A 17,055-nucleotide genomic window follows, 5' to 3' on the forward strand; every position below is an offset into this window, starting at 1 on the left:
TTCATCAGCTGTTTAAGTGCAGTACAGTGGAGTTGAGCAGTTATAGGACCCACATATGAAATGGCACTCCTATTCCATAAGAAACAAGAAAATGCCACTTGAGGAGATGCCCTCAAAGGAACATTTCATTTGGGATTAAAAAGAGCTTCTGTTTCTATTAGTAGGTCAGTCAATGAGCACAGAGAGCAGCATAAGGTCACATTCTTAGGCAAGTCAGAAAATTTATGCACCCTGGGAAGCTGACTGCTCAGTGGCCGGCAAGGACCTAATGACTGACAGATAACCAGAGGCACCAAAACAAGGGAGAGGTATATTTTTCAGAATGGATCTAGTCAAATGAAAAGTAAAAAGCATCTGGATACACTTAATGTGTAGGCAAGCAGGTCTAGGCAACAAATAATTGTTGTGCATTTATAAAATTTTCAGTCATGTAATTAATTCCTAAAATGTGCTAATCATAACAGCTCTAAGCACATTTTCTAAAATCTGAAACCACTATGAGGAAAACAATAATGGCTCAGTGCCAACAGAACAGTTTCCTCAACCATCTCATTAACATCCATGTCAATACTCATTCTGAAGTGAACTCAGCAACTTAGTCAGCACTCCCCCCAGGAAAGACCCTGGAATAAACCAGAGGCACTTTACCATGTACCCAGCTGGCCATCAAATCTAATTCTAATACACTGATGGTCTGAATAGCTTTTTTATTAATTATTTTCTACTTAGAATTTAATTCTATATATGGCCGATATAGTAAGAGTACAAGAGAGGTATAGGCATCAATTCATAGTAGAATATGAGAGAAAAATGAAGTTAACTGTACAGCATGCTTGCAACTACATTGTCATTCTTAGTATACCATCTACAAACCATAATGAATATCATTAGGATTTCTGAAAGCCATGTTTAAGCACTCAAGTTTCCTCATTCATTGACAAATTGCTGTAAGCTTTTCAAGCTCATATTGCAAAACACTAAATACAACTAAAAACTATAATTTTCTTTCCAGTGTGGCAGCTTCGGAATTACACTCAGAAATTTATGCTCATACAGATCTTTGAACTAAAAGCAATAATTAAAGGCCATATACTGCTATTAAACAATGACATCATCCCCCACCGATTTCAACGGGAACTGAGCGCTTGGGAAAAGAGTAGCATTATGCCCCCAAAGGAGGAAGAGTGCAGAAGTAACACAATACTAATCTGAATGATGTACTTAGAACATGTATTTAGTAAAAATATAAAGGCCCTCAATGGTCCAGAATCAATTACATAAAAATCATATAAGAAGTTTCAGGAGTTTTAAACTAAGTTCACTTGCTTCTGATTGCATGTGCTAGTATGCTGTTGCAGATTTGCATGTGTGCATATAATCTAAGTATCTTTCTGTATTTTAATTGATGTAAACCATGCATTCTTTAGTGATCCAGATTGAACCACAGTTCTCTAATTTAACGGTTCAAAAACTGGTATGTGTAACTCTGGGGATACGCAAGACATCTTTGGGGGTTATGCAGGAGAAGTTGTGTAATGGCAGATTTAATTTTCATTATAATAATAATTGGCATTGAGGGGGCTAGAATATAAAGTGTGTGCTGGTAGAGGTACATGGGCATCTGATAAATCTGGAAGGGGGTACACAACAAGAAAAAGTTTGGGAACCTCTGCTCTAATTCATCACTAAACAAAGCACAACAGTTAGTGGCAGGTGAAGGAGAGGGGAAAGTGGCCTAGAGGATGTTTCACACTCACAAGGAGTTATGATCATTGAGATCATTCACACATTTTGTGTAGCACTGTGGGCAGAACCAGAAATAATTGATTGGTAATGATAACAACCGACACGCTTATAGGTAGAGAGGAAGAAACAACCCCTTCAGCTAGGCATAAAACACAGTAGCAAGGCAGGGTGGGAAATTTTTCCTGCATATGCCCGTGCTGCACCTGCTTTGTCGACAAAGACAGCAGCATTCTTCAGGGATGTACCTCTTACAAGATATTTGTATTGGCATATTTATACCACTGTAAAACCTCACTGTAGCTAGGCTGCACAGGTATAATCTATAGCTTATTCTAATGCTGTTTGCCCTACAGTATCTTACAATAGTACCCCATAGCTTTGAAAAGCACATTTGGCATTCAGGTGAATGTTGAACATTTTTATTTTACTAGTGTTTGTCGTCAGAAATGAAATTTTCATGATGCAAACTGGCAAGATATTTTTAAATAAAAAAAGTCATGCAGCACAATCAGACTGGCTTTTTATTTCTGATATGCTATATTTTTATCTGTTTGCTCTCATTAGAAACATTTTATTTGAAATATGTCTTCTATTGCTCAAAAAATTATACTGAAGAAATTCAACATTTGAGAAAAATTTTCTCTTGCAAACAAAGATAAAAATAAGGGAATATGTACCCTGAGACTTGTTGAAGTCAATGTACTAAATTTTAATGAGATTACTGACTTCCATTTTCTGTGACTTTAAAGTCTGGTATCTCAAGGAACCAGAACACAAAATCAGATCTCCCTTGGCAGCCAGTATGAAGAAAGACATGGGAATCACACCAGGACTATTCAAACTATTCAAAAAACAGCTTATGCCTCCAGTTTGCATACACCTCAGTACTGCATTTGAATCACAATGTATTTAACATCTCTCTGCTTGTAGCATTTTTCTAAGCCACTTGTTTGCAGAAAGTATTTCTACATTGTGAAAAATCCCCAGTTCAAGGTTATGACAAGGGAATAAACTAAGAGCAGGTAAGCAAGGTATGAACTAGGGTAAACTGCTATTAGGTGTGAAATTACAACATCAGCTATATCAGGATAGCTCCTGACTAAAAACTCTTACCCAGCAGCAAAGGCAAGGTAGATACACCTTTGAAGGGTAAGATACTTCATTCAACCCATGGGGTAAGAGTATGTGTATCAGCAGTTACGGAGTGGCTAACTTGCTGTAAATTCATACCCTGGCTTACCTTGCTGGAAACTGTTCATGTAGCCACATCCTTAGATTACACTAGTAATCAGAAATATAACCCAAAACATAATTCTCTATTTTCCTCAAAAGTTTAGAGAAACATTGCTTGATTTAACTAAGAGAAATTTCAATGATTTGAAGGATTTTTTTTTCTATTGCTGTGCCTGAATGACACCATGCATTTGTACTGCTGCCACTGTCACTTACTAATTTAATTTAAATGGAGAAAAATAGAGCTTGGTCATTCAACCTTCTCTGTATTTTGTTTTAAGCAGGTAGAAGCCTTTAGAAGTGCGCACACACCCACAGTGTTCTGCCTTAATTCGGTATACTTCAGATCAGCTTCCTGACCTGATTGTTTTAAAGTTCACAAGAAACATTTTAAACTTTAATGTTATTTTTGAAGGTTATTTTTTCTGGCATCTTCTAAACCCAAACAAACATATGAGATATTAAGTTTATACATTTTCTAGCATCACTTTTTCTTTTCACTTTTCCTTCTTTTTTGGGCATGTTAGTTATAACAACCACAAGTTACCTGGTTTGAGAGAATGTAATAGTCCAGATTCCCATCCACATTCTCCCCCTTCTTACACCAACCTCGTGTGGAAAAAAAGGCCTTTACATGAGTTTCTATGTAGTTAAATTACAGCTGGAGGTGGTAGTTATGTATCACATACATCCACCACTTTAAGAACATTTCAAACTGCCAGGACTGTTTAATGGGGATTTAGTGTAAAAGAGACTTAGGCCCGATGTGATTTAAAAGGCAAAAGGAACGTTTATCAAAAGAAAATGGCATCTGTCTTGCAGGACATCATTCTGTAAAAAGAAACACTCTGTTAGATTCTTGGGTCCACAATGACATGTTCATGGAGGCTGTTATGAATCTGTACTCAACCCCAGGAGGGTTACAGAGCAACAATTTTTCTAGTCAGCTGGAACTCAACATGAATCAACAAACGGGGACAAAGCAAGACCTGTTTAATTTTCTCTATATTTCTTTCTTCCTTGTCCCTCAGGTGTTCCTTATCTTGTCTTCATAAAAGTTGGTCCTGCAAAATTACAGTCCTACTACACTGTATATATTAATGCCTCTTCTCTGTAGTGCTTAAAGTCTGACCTCTGCAATAAAAATACTCGTTTGGGTCTTGGGATAGAGCCAAAGAAGCAGGCGTAATATTTCCATGGCTAGAGTTCACTAGAAATTGATGACGCTACCTTTCTAATGCGATGGCCTCTGTATTGAATGAAGCTTCGTATGAAAACTCTAAAGGAGGGAAGATGCTCTTAAGATACAAAACGGCTTGGGAAACACTCAGCACTGAATTAGACATATTTATAATTTCTCCATTAACTTCAACAAGAGGCAGAGAGGTACCTTGACTACACAAACAAATTGTTGACACCATACTACAAAAAAAAAAAAGGAGGGGGGGAAATCTCTTTTATACGTTTTACAAGCTACTCTTCCACCCCCTGCCCCCAACCCCTTAAACTGCTTTAGGCAACTTTTCTGCCTGCCAAATTTGTGCCAAAATCCAGGCAGTATTGCCAGCAAAGGAATGCTGTCTTTTAAATACTCAGAACAAGGGAAAAGGCTTTAGCAGACTGCAGAATCTGCCAGAGCACCAGTTTCTCCTCTTCATGAACACAATGCTGACATTGTTTGGGAAAGCAGCCCACTACATTCAGTCCTCCTTTCTGCAGACTTTGCTACAATGAAGAGGAAAGTCAGTACCAAAGAGCTGAGCTTTTTCTGAGCCTTATCCCCACGTGCACCAGCTGGACAGATCAGAGTTGCTCATTTTGTAAGGAATTTCTTAGCATGTTATCTAGCAACATCTAGAGATGAGGGCAAAAAAGATTTTTAAAAGATTCTGTTAATTAAAGGTCATGAAACACCCCAGTAAATTCCAAAAGCCGCCTCTGAAATTCCATGCAGTTTACTTAATTAGGAGAACTTACATGATGAACATGAAATCTGTATATACATCTGCTTTAGTGTATATACTATTTCATACATTTAAAAAAAATCAGCTACTCTGGAATATTCCTCATCGATTTGTTATGAGGCTATAACAGAAAAAGGATAGACAGGATGTAATGCAGATCCCATAGTTCTGTCTCTTGCAGCCACTTACAAAGTCAAGACTTAAATAACAAAATCACTGGTAATTTTGAGTGTCCAAACTGAGTGACTTAAAAGGGTTCTTATCTTCAGAAAATGCTGAAAGGATAGCACTCTCTGAAAAAGAGTTATCTGAAAAACTAGAGTCTGAAAATGGAAAAGTAGTATAGTTGTTTTCAAAATACTGAGGTATACCAAGAAGATACGGGAGAAACAAATGGAATGATGACACGGGCAAGGTCAAATATAAGGAGGGTAGAAGTTGGGAAACATTCATGGAGAAGAGGTAGCTGAAACCATGGGAAGAAATAAAACCATCTACAGGCAAGAAAAGAGGAACAAGAACAGAACTCCAAGGCTAGGGACAGACATTACACATAAGCCAGTATAAGTGATCGGAAACTGGTTCAAATGTGTAACACAACAGAAGTTCAGTGCATATAAATCACTTTCAAAATGGCCAAAACCAGTTTAAGATAAACTGGGATGAATGTAGTATCAGACTTAATTGATTCATGGTAAGTTGGTTTATTGATCTTATTTCTCAGATCCTCTCCAAATCCAAGTTAACACACAGTCCCCCAGCATCCCAGGATGCTTTGCACCTCCCCCACAAACCCACTCTCACAGGGTGGGGGCTAGCCTTGATCCAAGTTGTCTGCTCCAGCCCAGCAAGGAGGCATGCTCTAGCACCTCCCAGCTTGTGGCCTGGGCCACTGCAGGCATGTGGCTGCATTTCTGGAATCGAAAGTGAATGTCTGTTCACTTGCTTATCAGTTCAGTCTATGCATGTTAAACTAGCCTGCGAAGATTGAATCAATTCAGCCTCAGACTTTTTGACTGCCTCTACTTAGCCCAAGAGACCACAGCAGAAAAGAAAAGAGGAGCCATTTAAAGAGGCACTGAGCAAGCAATTAGGAAGGCAGATGGAGAACCGGAATTGCAGTTATGCCAGCCAAGACTGGGAAGGTAGTAAAGGACAGTATTCACCAGATCTAAGGAAGTTAACAGATCTAGGGCTGAGAACTGCTCTTCTGACTGAGCTGGTAGGAGTTTATTAGTAACTGACTATTCTGCGCTGGTAGAATAGAAAGCAGGAAGCCAGATAAATGAGGACAAAGGAAAGGAAAGGAAAGGAAAGGAAAGGAAAGGAAAGGAAAGGAAGCCAACAGAGAATGAGCACCCAGCACTACCAGCATTCTGGAGACAAAGAAACAAAGGAAAGAAAAGGACAGACCCCTCTTTAGAGAGGGGAACTGGACTCAAGGATGGATTTTTATTTATTTATTTATTTATTTTTTTTACAAGACTGGGAGAAAAGACTGCAGTGGAAAATGAGCCAGTCAGCAAAAAAATAGACAAAGAAAAGGGAGGAGGAACTAAAGATAGCAGATGATGAAGAAGCATGAGATAAAATGAAAAAGTTAACAGCAGAGAGACTAGGGAATAGACAAGGAACAGGAGTGAAGAGAGGGGAGCTAGAAATACGCGTAAATTAAGGAGGGGAAAGGAAAAGGAGAGGTTATATTGGTATAGAATGACTGTTTTACTTCACTGTGGGCCAACTGTGTTGGTAGGCATGCCACAAATTAACCCTACACCCTTCCCAAGAGTCACTCTGATTTCCTCACCTGTCTACTCTGCTGCTCTGCTTTCTGCTCCTTGCCTGATCTGCTGCTTTTCTCTCTACTTCCTTCCGTATCTGCCACTGTGCTCCCTGCCCCCTCTCCAATCTGGCATGTACTACACACAGAGGCATTCATGCTGAAGGATGGTCACCCCTGTTTTACTCCATGCAACAGCTGGGTAGGAAGCTGCTGTGAAGAAGAAAGCTAGAAAAAGGATTTATGAAGGAGGTTGGAGGATATGTTGGTGAAACTAGCATCCTAGGAGTGAGTTACAATGAGAAGGGTGATTAAAAAGATGGACTACCAAGTTGGCTGATTTTCCCTGGACATATTCAATGATATAAGAGCACAACATGAAGATATAAAAGCGGGAGAGCAAAGGTTTAGGAACAGAATGGATCAACTGGTGTCGAAGGAGCCTAGAACATTGTTGAGGATGGGGTAAAATTATTTAATAAGATCATTGTCATCAGTCTAGAAGAGTCATAGTTACCTATGACTGTTACCAATAGCCTACTAGTAGTCTGAGTATAACTTTCTCATCAGACAAGTTTTAACCTTCATTGAATAACACACACATCTATATATACTTCTATTACATTTTTTCACCTATCACTCTGGCATTTAAGTGCTGAATGACCAAATTTTGCAAAGTAGTTAGAAAAGCAGACTTGATTTTTTTAAAACAATGATTACTGCATTACAAAATGGGCACCCATTTATTTTGACAAGAGTGAATTTATTTCAATTATGTGTGATAATGCTTTGCAGTGTACCAATAAAACGTCCTATAATATGCTGGGCAAAAAAACAATGAAATCTTAGGATCATCTGAGTGCTCTACTACACTCACAATTATACTTTCATGAGCAAGGAAGATGACAATGATTAGATCTGCAATTTAGTGAAATTAGATATATACAGTATATTAGATTTTTTTTTTTTTCTAAGAGCCATTGACATTTCAGTAGCCCAGTGGCTACTAAAATCTTATGCTACTTGAGGACACAGTGATGGTATCCTGCATAATCTCAGAACTGGAAAAAGACCCTAAAATACTACTGAATTTAAATAATATCTTTCAAATGCCTTGACATTTTTTTAATACTGGGGAGAAGGGGGAGAGGGGGGGGGAAATAAGGCTTAGATCCGTAACTTCCTGCATGTGGGCAGACACTAAAATCACTATCTTTGCATCTCAGGAAGGATGTAGTAGAATTAGAAAAGGTACAGAAAATGACAAATAAGTTGATCAGGGGTATGGAGTATAACCATACTAAGAAGGACTAAAAACCATTAGGATTCTTCTGTAATTTATCAAGTCCCAAAATACTAGAACTAAGGAGGCACTCACTGAAATCAGCAGGAAAGAGGCTTAAAACTAAAAAAGAGAAAGTACTTTTTCATGCAGTCCATAGTTAAACTTGTGGAACTCATTAATGCAGGGCATTGTAGAGACAGACAGTATAGCCAGGTTCAAAAACAGACTAGACAAATTCAGGAATGACAGATCCATTAATAGATAATAAACAGATCAGGCTTGTGTCCTCTGGCACCTCAAAACCAATGCTGATGAATACCAGGGAGGATATGACAGGAACAGGAATATTCATATATTCTCCCTCTTAAGCATCCACCCTTGCCACTGTTAGAGACAAGATACTGAGCTAGATGGACCATTGGTCTAACCCAGTATGGTATTTCTTATGTTACTATGTACAATAGTACAAATCAAAGGGGATCTATAGAGGAACAGGAGTCTGCTTGCACATGAGAAATTCCAAAACTGACATGTAAAGTACAAGTGGCTAACACAATAGAAACAGGTCCAATATTTCATCTCAATTAATCTAAGATATCCACTTTTAAGTTACTAAATCATCATTCTTATTCTTTGGTATCACTAAACAGGCAATAAGTAGGGACCAGGACTCCACAATGCTAGGTGCTGTATAAATAAAGATGTTTTAATAGGATAGGGATAGTTCATCATTTTTATAACATTCGTTACACCAACATACTGTAACTTAATGCTGTAACATAACAACTCTGTGTTAACAGAAAACAGAATAGTAACCAAAGTGTGTTATCCCACACCAATGTCTCTTCTTCTGCGCTAAAACCTCATACTGTGAGATACTGCATGAGCCTGTAGGAAGTTGAGCAATTTCACCTTCTGTCTTCCTAGTGAATTTGTATAGGGGACACTATAAACAGACAGGAATGAGTGAAACAGCTCTGTGTAACAACCATCCACTGGGAACGCAAAATATTTTGCATGGCAGCACGTACCACAATCCATACAACCAATTTATTGTTGTTTCCCTACTGTCTATTAATAATCTGGCAGGATGTGAATAGAATATTGATTTTAAAAACATACTAAAATTAGCTTTGTTGTGTGTGTTTGTATGGGTTGGTGCATGCATAATCATGTAGACTACCAAGCAAGATTTTGAAGTACATTATTAAAATTGACAAGACTTCTGCTCTACATTCCTTCCCACTGTGTAAAAAATAGCAATTGTATAATATACGCTGAACAGCAATAAAACCAAAACTGTAAATCCACAGCTTAGTCGTCTCTTCTTCACAATTTTCCACGACGTATTTCTGAATGATACCCATTTAATTTACCCACTTTTTCATGTTATACAATATCCTCCTCTAACTGTTCTATGTATTCCCATACAAAGAAATGTACAGATGGGACTTGGCTGACACAGCTCCTCCGATATATGCTCAGTCTCTGTGAGTATATACTTTAGAATTCCAAATCCAGATACTACAAATTTATCGGCGTGATGTTATGGATAGTCAATTAAAATTTTGACAATCACTGTGCCAAAAAACACCTATCAAATATATCCTGTCTTTTACCTTACACACAGTGTCAAATTTATTTTGTAGCTGCCATTCTGCTTTGCTTGTGATCCACACCCAAAGCCCACCTGATCATGGATGAATTTGAGGGTACAGCCATCACCCAAGAGCTCAAACTTGCTGTATTAATGGAATGATCAGATCATTATCCAAACTGCACACTTTTAAACACACTGGAGGCAGTATACTACATAAAAGGCAAAAGAACAACAGATGAATCCTTCAGTGCATACCGAAGGACACAGTGAATTAAGAGGAGTCATCATGTGTTTTTACATTATTCCTGAAGTACCACTCTAAAAAAGATGTACTTTTGATTCTCTCCCTCTTGTCAGCCAATCCTTGCTGACATCTCTGCCAGAAATACTGTTATAGGAATTATAAGGAGAGGCTGTTCCAGGAACAAAAGCCACTTGCATGGCTTTTTTCCACAGGTCAGATATGTTTCAAGTAGGCAGCGTGCCCCGTCTTTGGATCCATCCATTCCCATCTCAGCCTGATCTGCTCAGCTCATCTCTAAAAAAGGAAATGCAGTGCTTTCAAACAAAATGGGTGAGTGAGGTTTAACTACTCACCTTACATCCCTCACAAGCACTGACGCCATAGTGATATCCAGATGACTTGTCTTGACAGACAAAACACGGCTTGTAAACACGTGGGGGAGGAAGTGGAGACGGTGGGCTTGGAACAAGTTCCTCAGAACTGGTGCTCTGAGTTTCAACTGCTACAAAACAAAAAAATATGAAAAAAATGTTAGTACATTAATCATTGGCTGTTATATCTTCCACTAAACACAGCTATAAAAATTCAGGCCCCACAAGGACTCAAGCACTGTGGCCTAGCAAAATTTAAGATGAAGTAGTAAAGAAAGTCATGACAGGACCAAATTCTGCCATCACACGTACATCCTCTATCCTCCAAAAAATATGTAATGTTTAAATGCATGAATCATAGAATCATAGAAATTAAGGGCTGGAAGGGACCTTGAAAGATCATCAAGAGCAACCCCCCTGCTCTGGCAGGAATACTGCTGAGACCAAATGATCCCAGCAAGGTGTTTGTCCAGCCTCCTCTTGAAAACTTCCAAGGTTGGGGACTGCACCACTTCCTTGGGAGGTCTATTCCAGATCCTAGCAGGAATCCTGTTAGGTGAGCAGGTGGAGTGAGAAGAATACAAATGAAGTAGCCAAAGGTACATTCAAATATAGTTCAAGACATAGTTATGACCATGACAATATATGCAGACAATATTTTATGAAAAAATTTAACAGATGGTCAACATTTGACCAGAGTTACTGAAAGTAGTTCCATTTTTTATGCTCTAAAAGGGATGATTAAACTGTTGTAAAACAGATGGTTCTATCACTCTCTAAGGTCATAATTTTGTTGTTTTAGACAAATACTGCACAAGTCTCCTCTTGAAGACTTCCAAGGTTGGGGACTGCACCACTTCCTTGGGAAGTCTATTCTAGATTCTGGTCACCCTTACCGGAAAGAAGTTCTTCCTTACATACAACCTGAAACCATCTGCTAACAGTTTATGGTCACTGCTCCTTGCCCTCCGCTGGGGCCCCCTAGTGAACAGTTTTTCTCCGAGCTCCCAATATGTACTCCTTATATACTTACAGACAGTCACCAAGTCCCCCCTTAAGTCTTCTCTTCCACAGATTGAACAGTCCCAGATCCCTTTGTCTTTCCTTGTAAGTTTTGGCCTCCAAGCCCCATCATTCTTGTGGCCTTCTCTGGACCCTTTGATGATTCTCCACATCTTTTTTGAAGTGCAGTGCCCAGAACTGGACACAGTACTCCAGCTGGGGTCTCACCAGCACTGAGTAGAGAGGAAGTATTACTTCCTTAGCCCTGCTTGTGATGCATCAGCTAATGCATCCCAGTATGCTATTAGTACTGTTGATTACAGCATTCCACTGGCAGCTCATGTGAATCCTGTGATCAACCATAACCCTGATGTCCCTTTCAGCTATTGTGCTGGCCAGACCATCTCCTCCTAACCTATGTTCATGTCGCTGGTTATTTCTCCCCAGATGAACAGTGCATTTATCCTTATTGAACTGCATCCAGTTCCGCTTTCCCCACCTTTCCAGCTTGTTCAGGTTTGCTTGAATCCACATCCTGTCCCCTAGTGTGACCTCTTTTCCCCATAACTTAGTATCATCCGCAAACTTGGCCAGAGTGCTTTCCACAACTCCATCTCAATCATTGATAAAGATATTAAACAGCACAGGGCCAGGAACCGAACCCTGCGGGACACCACTGGCCACCTCCTGCCAAGACAATATATTCTCATCCGCTAACACTCTCTGGATTCGACCCCTAAGCTACCTCCTAACCCACCTAACTGTGGACTCCGCCAGTCCACAATCCCCCAGTTTTTTCATAAGAGCATTGTAGGAGACCATATCCAAGGTCTTTTTAAAATCCAAGTATATGACATCAACTACACCTCCCATATCTAAGCATGAGTTGTTTATACTCAGTCTCTTCCATAATCTTGTCACTTAATTTTCAAAAGGCAAGTGGCTTTAGATTTACATACTGAGACAAGTTTCGCCTTGGATACCCATGCATAAAATCTATAGACTACACTACGAGGGCAGACGCTGACTCATGTTCCAGATTCGGTCCCTTGAAACACATGTATATTGAAGCACCAAATCCAGTTTATGCAAGGGATCAGCTTGTGAAACCATTCTTCTATGTTTTCTAACTGCACGTGCACTAATATGTCTTGACTGTTTCCACAGAAAGATCATTTTCAGAATCCTATGATGTCACAGAAGAATATGAAACCTCCTCAAAGAACTTTAAGAGACAAATGATTTATGCATAAATGCGTAAGACTGGGATCAAGAAGGACTGAGTAATCCTAAAATAGGTCTTTCAACTCTGAAACTGGCCTAATTCAATAATTTTTCTTTGCTATCCTGTATAGGAGGCTGATGTTGGAAAACCATTCCAAAAAGGGGATATTCAAGTATTCTGACAGTCTCTCTCTTCCCCTGACACTTCTGGATGGCCATTTATTTTGAATTTGTTGAGGTATTAGTTACTCCTTACCAGAAAAAGACATGAAAGCCCCAGAAAGCAAGATAAGAGATGCAAACTATATCTTTACAAAACATCGGCTTTAGTTCTCTGTGGTTCACTGCCATCATTCTTCATATTTATGGTAGACATGCAATACATTTTCTTACTTTACTTAGCTGTTCTGCTGCTGCCTAGACAAATTCCTCTAACTTTTCAACACATACATACAAATGTCATTAACTTGTGAACTTGGATCTAAACAGATACAAAGGCAGAACTAAATCTCAAGGGCCTTAACACAAAACCCCAAGAATATTACTTAATAGAAAATTCTAATCAAGATTTAGTGCCCATGATATTTCTCACTTTACTAAAATATTATGTTTGTATTAAATCCACAATTTGTCATCAACTAGAGCTCTTCAAACTCACTAACAGAAGCCTCAAGTGTCAGGCAAGTGGGATCAGATAATAGGATCATTTCTAGTATTTCTGCTCAAGTAAAGTTACTGTCACTCCAAGGAAGTATATTCCCTGTGTGGTGGAGCACCAATGAGGTGCTCACCACTTAAGGGCTATTACAGGCTGTGAGGGAGCCTGCTTTGTGAGCAGCAGGGAAAGCATGGGTGACGTGTAGGAAGGGCATGGGGGGGCACGTGGCCCCTCTGAGATTGGCTGCTGCCAAAGCCGCCGCCAGCTTCGGCGGGCAGTTGCTGCTCACCACCCACCCTCCCCTTTCCACCAATGCAGCTGCTGGTATCTGTAGGCAGTCCCTACTCACTGACCACCACCCCCTGCTCTGGCATCTGTGGGCGGTTCCCACTTGCCAACTACCACCCCTCCCCCCCCCACTGCCACCAGCGCCAGTGTCTGCAGGCATTCCCCGCTTGCCTCTGACTGCCACCGGCATCTCCAGGCAGTCCCCAATGCTGCCTACAAATGGCGCGCCTCCCCAGTCTCAGGAGGCACCAGTCATTTATGAGGGAAAGCATCCCCCAGGAACCATTGTAAGGGTGAAGGTGGGTGGCAGAGCACCTTTGGTTTCTGCCACTTTAAGGAGGAGACCAGGTAGAAGACATGTGCAGGCCAGCCCAGATGAGGCAGCCATTTTAAGATCCTGGCTCTCTGTGCTAGAGCAGCAGTTTGCTGCTAGCAGCTGAAGGAGCAACATTACCCAGCTGCGCTGATACTCATGGAACATCTTGGAGGTGAGGGCAGGAGCTATGGGGATGGCAGGAGACTTCTGCCCTTGGTATGACTGCTGGGGAAGGGAGGCCTGGTGGAACTGGCTGTGGGGGGATAGTCCCCAAGAAATGCCAGGCCAGTTACCTCCCTGGGGAAAGGCAATAAGGGGTGCCTTAAAACCGCAGCCTCCACCATTTACTGGGTTAACAACAGTGGAGGGGAGTAGGGCCAGGCACACCCAGGGAGGGGCACCCGAGCCCAGAGAAGGTAGTGGGGCCAGGCACACCTATCAGGAGGCATCTAAGCCCATATGGGTGTAAGATCCTGGAGGCTAGTGGGGCCAGGTATGCCCATGGGCCTGTGGAGGTGTAAGATCCCAGAGCCTCAGCAGAGGGGGCGAGTGTGTTGAGCCCAAGAGAAGGGGGTGAGTGTGTTGAGGCCCTGTGAGGAAAGGGGCAAAGAGACCCAAGTAAGCATTCAGGTGCCTGAGGAGGCAAGTAGGCCTGAGGCTGAGTGAGGCGTCATAGGGAAAGTCATGAGTGAAAGGGGCGAGTTACTGACCCCAATATGAGATCCGGGGGTTACCTCGTGAGGCACCAGGGGAGGAGTTAATCCACTATTTGGCTAATTGCTCAGCCATCGTGCAGATGAGGGTCGCCGAAAGGCTGTGCCAGCCCTGGCCAAGGACAGCCAAGGAAAGCAAAGCCTGATGACCTACGTGGTTGCGGAAAGGAGCAGGGTGGGGTGAATGTGACCTGGTAAGGGGCATGAATGAAAGAGGCTTGGTGAGATCAGGTGGAGTGGTAGACCATCATGGGGGGGGTGGGGTCAATATGCACGAAGCTCTAAAAAGGGCAGCGTGAGAGAGGCCTAACACTGTGCTGAGTTGGGTCTGGCCTCAGGCCAGAGCGTAGCACAACTCACAGAAACATCTGCAAGGCATGGGACATGATAAAGGGGAGGTCGGAGTTCTGTGAATACTGCCCTTTGACATCAGGGCACTTGAAGGGCGGCCTCCCACCTAGTACCATCTTAATTTAACAACAAGGCAGGCGAGTAAGGTGGGCAGTGTGCCCAAAGACAGGTGGGCAGGCTGGTGCTGTGACTGGGCCTGGCCATTTGCCCCCTGTCAGACCTGTTAAAAGACTGCAAACTAGGATCCAGCAGTTCACTGCAAGCAAAGACATGATTATTAGTATGGATATAGTTCTTGCTTATAACTATAATGAGATATAACTGGATGAAAAACAGAGTAATAGAGAACTACACATGGCCAAATACAAGATTCAAGCAATGGCCACACTTATACTGTGCTACATTTCATCACTACACACTCTAAAATTTGCTAAACCAGTTACAAGTAAGTTGCCTGCTCTACTAAATACAGTTTATTAAAGTATTTTCCCTTAATGAAAGTTAATAAAAGAAAAAAGAGATGAAAACCACCATATTCCTTTTTTCAATAGTCATTTTTAGTATTTAAGATAGACACAGAATACTCTGTTATTGATTTGTGCACAGTCATTCTGCTTAAATCAATAATCTATTAGTCCTTTTAAATTAAAGTTAGATTAATCAAATGCCCTTGAGAGGCCTTAAACATTCTGCACCTTATATTTCATGCATCTTAGTGGCTCCCAATCAGTTTGTGGAATGGTAAAAATTTAGCTCTAAAACTCTGCAATCTTAGCAGACAACAACACATTCTATATTAGCTCATTCAGCTCTCAGTCAGTCTAAAAAGCAGTTTTTAGACTTTCCATGGGTAAAGAGGGTTATGTCATTCAGTGAAAGAATTGAATTCTTCCTATTCTTATGTGATTTCAGTTAGGAGAAAGTAGACTTTTAGGAATAATTCTGATCTGCTTCTGTTTACTTTTGATGGGTTCCTTCCAAAGAGGCAACAGCATCCAATAGTAGTGTTCAAATTGCTAACCATATGTCAGACTCAGCTAAACCACAGGAACTTGTGTTACTTAGAAAGAGATTAGACACCCAGCTCTGTTCATAAATGCACTAAGCAAAGTCAGCAACTGAAGATGCTGGGGAAGCTGCTACAGAACTGTCCAGCTGGACAGTTTAAAAATGGCTATGACAAACAAAAAAACAACAAACAGAAGACGCTCCCAAACCAACTGAGATATATTCAGCTATTGAACTAGCTTAACCCATATACTGGAATGAGCATGTCAGAGGAACAAACACCTATTCTGCTTTATGGCCAAGTACAGACAATCAAAAAGCCTGAGGCTGAATCAGTCCAATCTTTGCAGGCTAGTCCAAACTGTGTAGATTGAACCAATAAGCAAGTGAACGGACATTCACTTTTGATTCCAGAAATGCAGCCACATGCCTGCAGTGGCCCAGGCTAGAAGCCAGGGGGTGCTAAAGCAAGCCTTCCTGCTGGGCTGGAGCAAACAGCTTGGGCCAAAGCTAGGCCACCCATCCTGTGAGGGTGGGTTTGTGGGGGAGGTGCAAAGCATCCTGGGATGCTTGGAGACTGAGTTAACTTGAATCTGCAAGGGACCTGGGACTAATCTGCTTTAACCTAAATCTGTTAAGTCTGATACTAAATCCATCTAGGTTCATCTTAAACCGGTTTCGGACACTTTGAAAGCAGCTCATGCGCTGTAAACTTTTATTGTGTTACAGATTTGAATTGGTTTCTGATCACTGATACTGATCAGTATAATTATAGTGTAAATATTATTTGTAGTACAAGTATTATTATCACTGATCAGTATAATCTGATCACCTATTCTGAGCACTTATACTTATACGTGTAATAGCTGTCCCAAGCCTATTTGTCACAAGAAAATACAATTATGGGACAGGCACATGTTTATTTTCAGTTACAGGCAAGATTCAATAGTTTTCCTCAGACAGCTAAACTCAGATCACATGAGCTCTATGCTGCTGAAGAGAACTTAGCTTCCTTCTCTCAGTTCAGGTATCTGAACAGTACTATGTTGGCAGCTCCAAGGGATGGTGCAAGAGGTTTAAATCAATTCAAGTCACTGGACAAGAGGTGCAAATGTATCAGTACAAAGTCCGATTAACTACTTCACAGGGGAGGGTTACGTAACAACAGCAGGAGAACAAAGTGTACAGTAACTGTGTATTTCTTCTTTATAGCCAGGAGGGTGGAGTCCCAGCTAAGACATTTTTTTTAATAATCAATTTTAGGGATTGATT

General features: G+C 40.8%; 1 protein-coding gene across 5 annotated transcripts in view; it reads right to left on the reverse strand.

Moving 5' to 3' along the window:
• Nucleotides 1–17,055, reverse strand: part of RARB (retinoic acid receptor beta) — a 528,277-nt gene that overhangs the window by 104,096 nt on the left and 407,126 nt on the right. For all 5 annotated transcript variants that reach the window (XM_059728848.1, XM_014603110.3, XM_006264282.4 and 2 more), the window contains one exon: nucleotides 10,206–10,354. In XM_059728848.1, coding sequence (XP_059584831.1) covers nucleotides 10,206–10,354 — 149 coding nt within the window. The remainder of the gene's footprint in view (nucleotides 1–10,205; nucleotides 10,355–17,055) is intronic.

The sequence above is a fragment of the Alligator mississippiensis genome, chromosome 5 (genome assembly GCF_030867095.1).
Source record: "Alligator mississippiensis isolate rAllMis1 chromosome 5, rAllMis1, whole genome shotgun sequence".
Classification (NCBI taxonomy): Eukaryota; Metazoa; Chordata; order Crocodylia; family Alligatoridae; genus Alligator; species Alligator mississippiensis.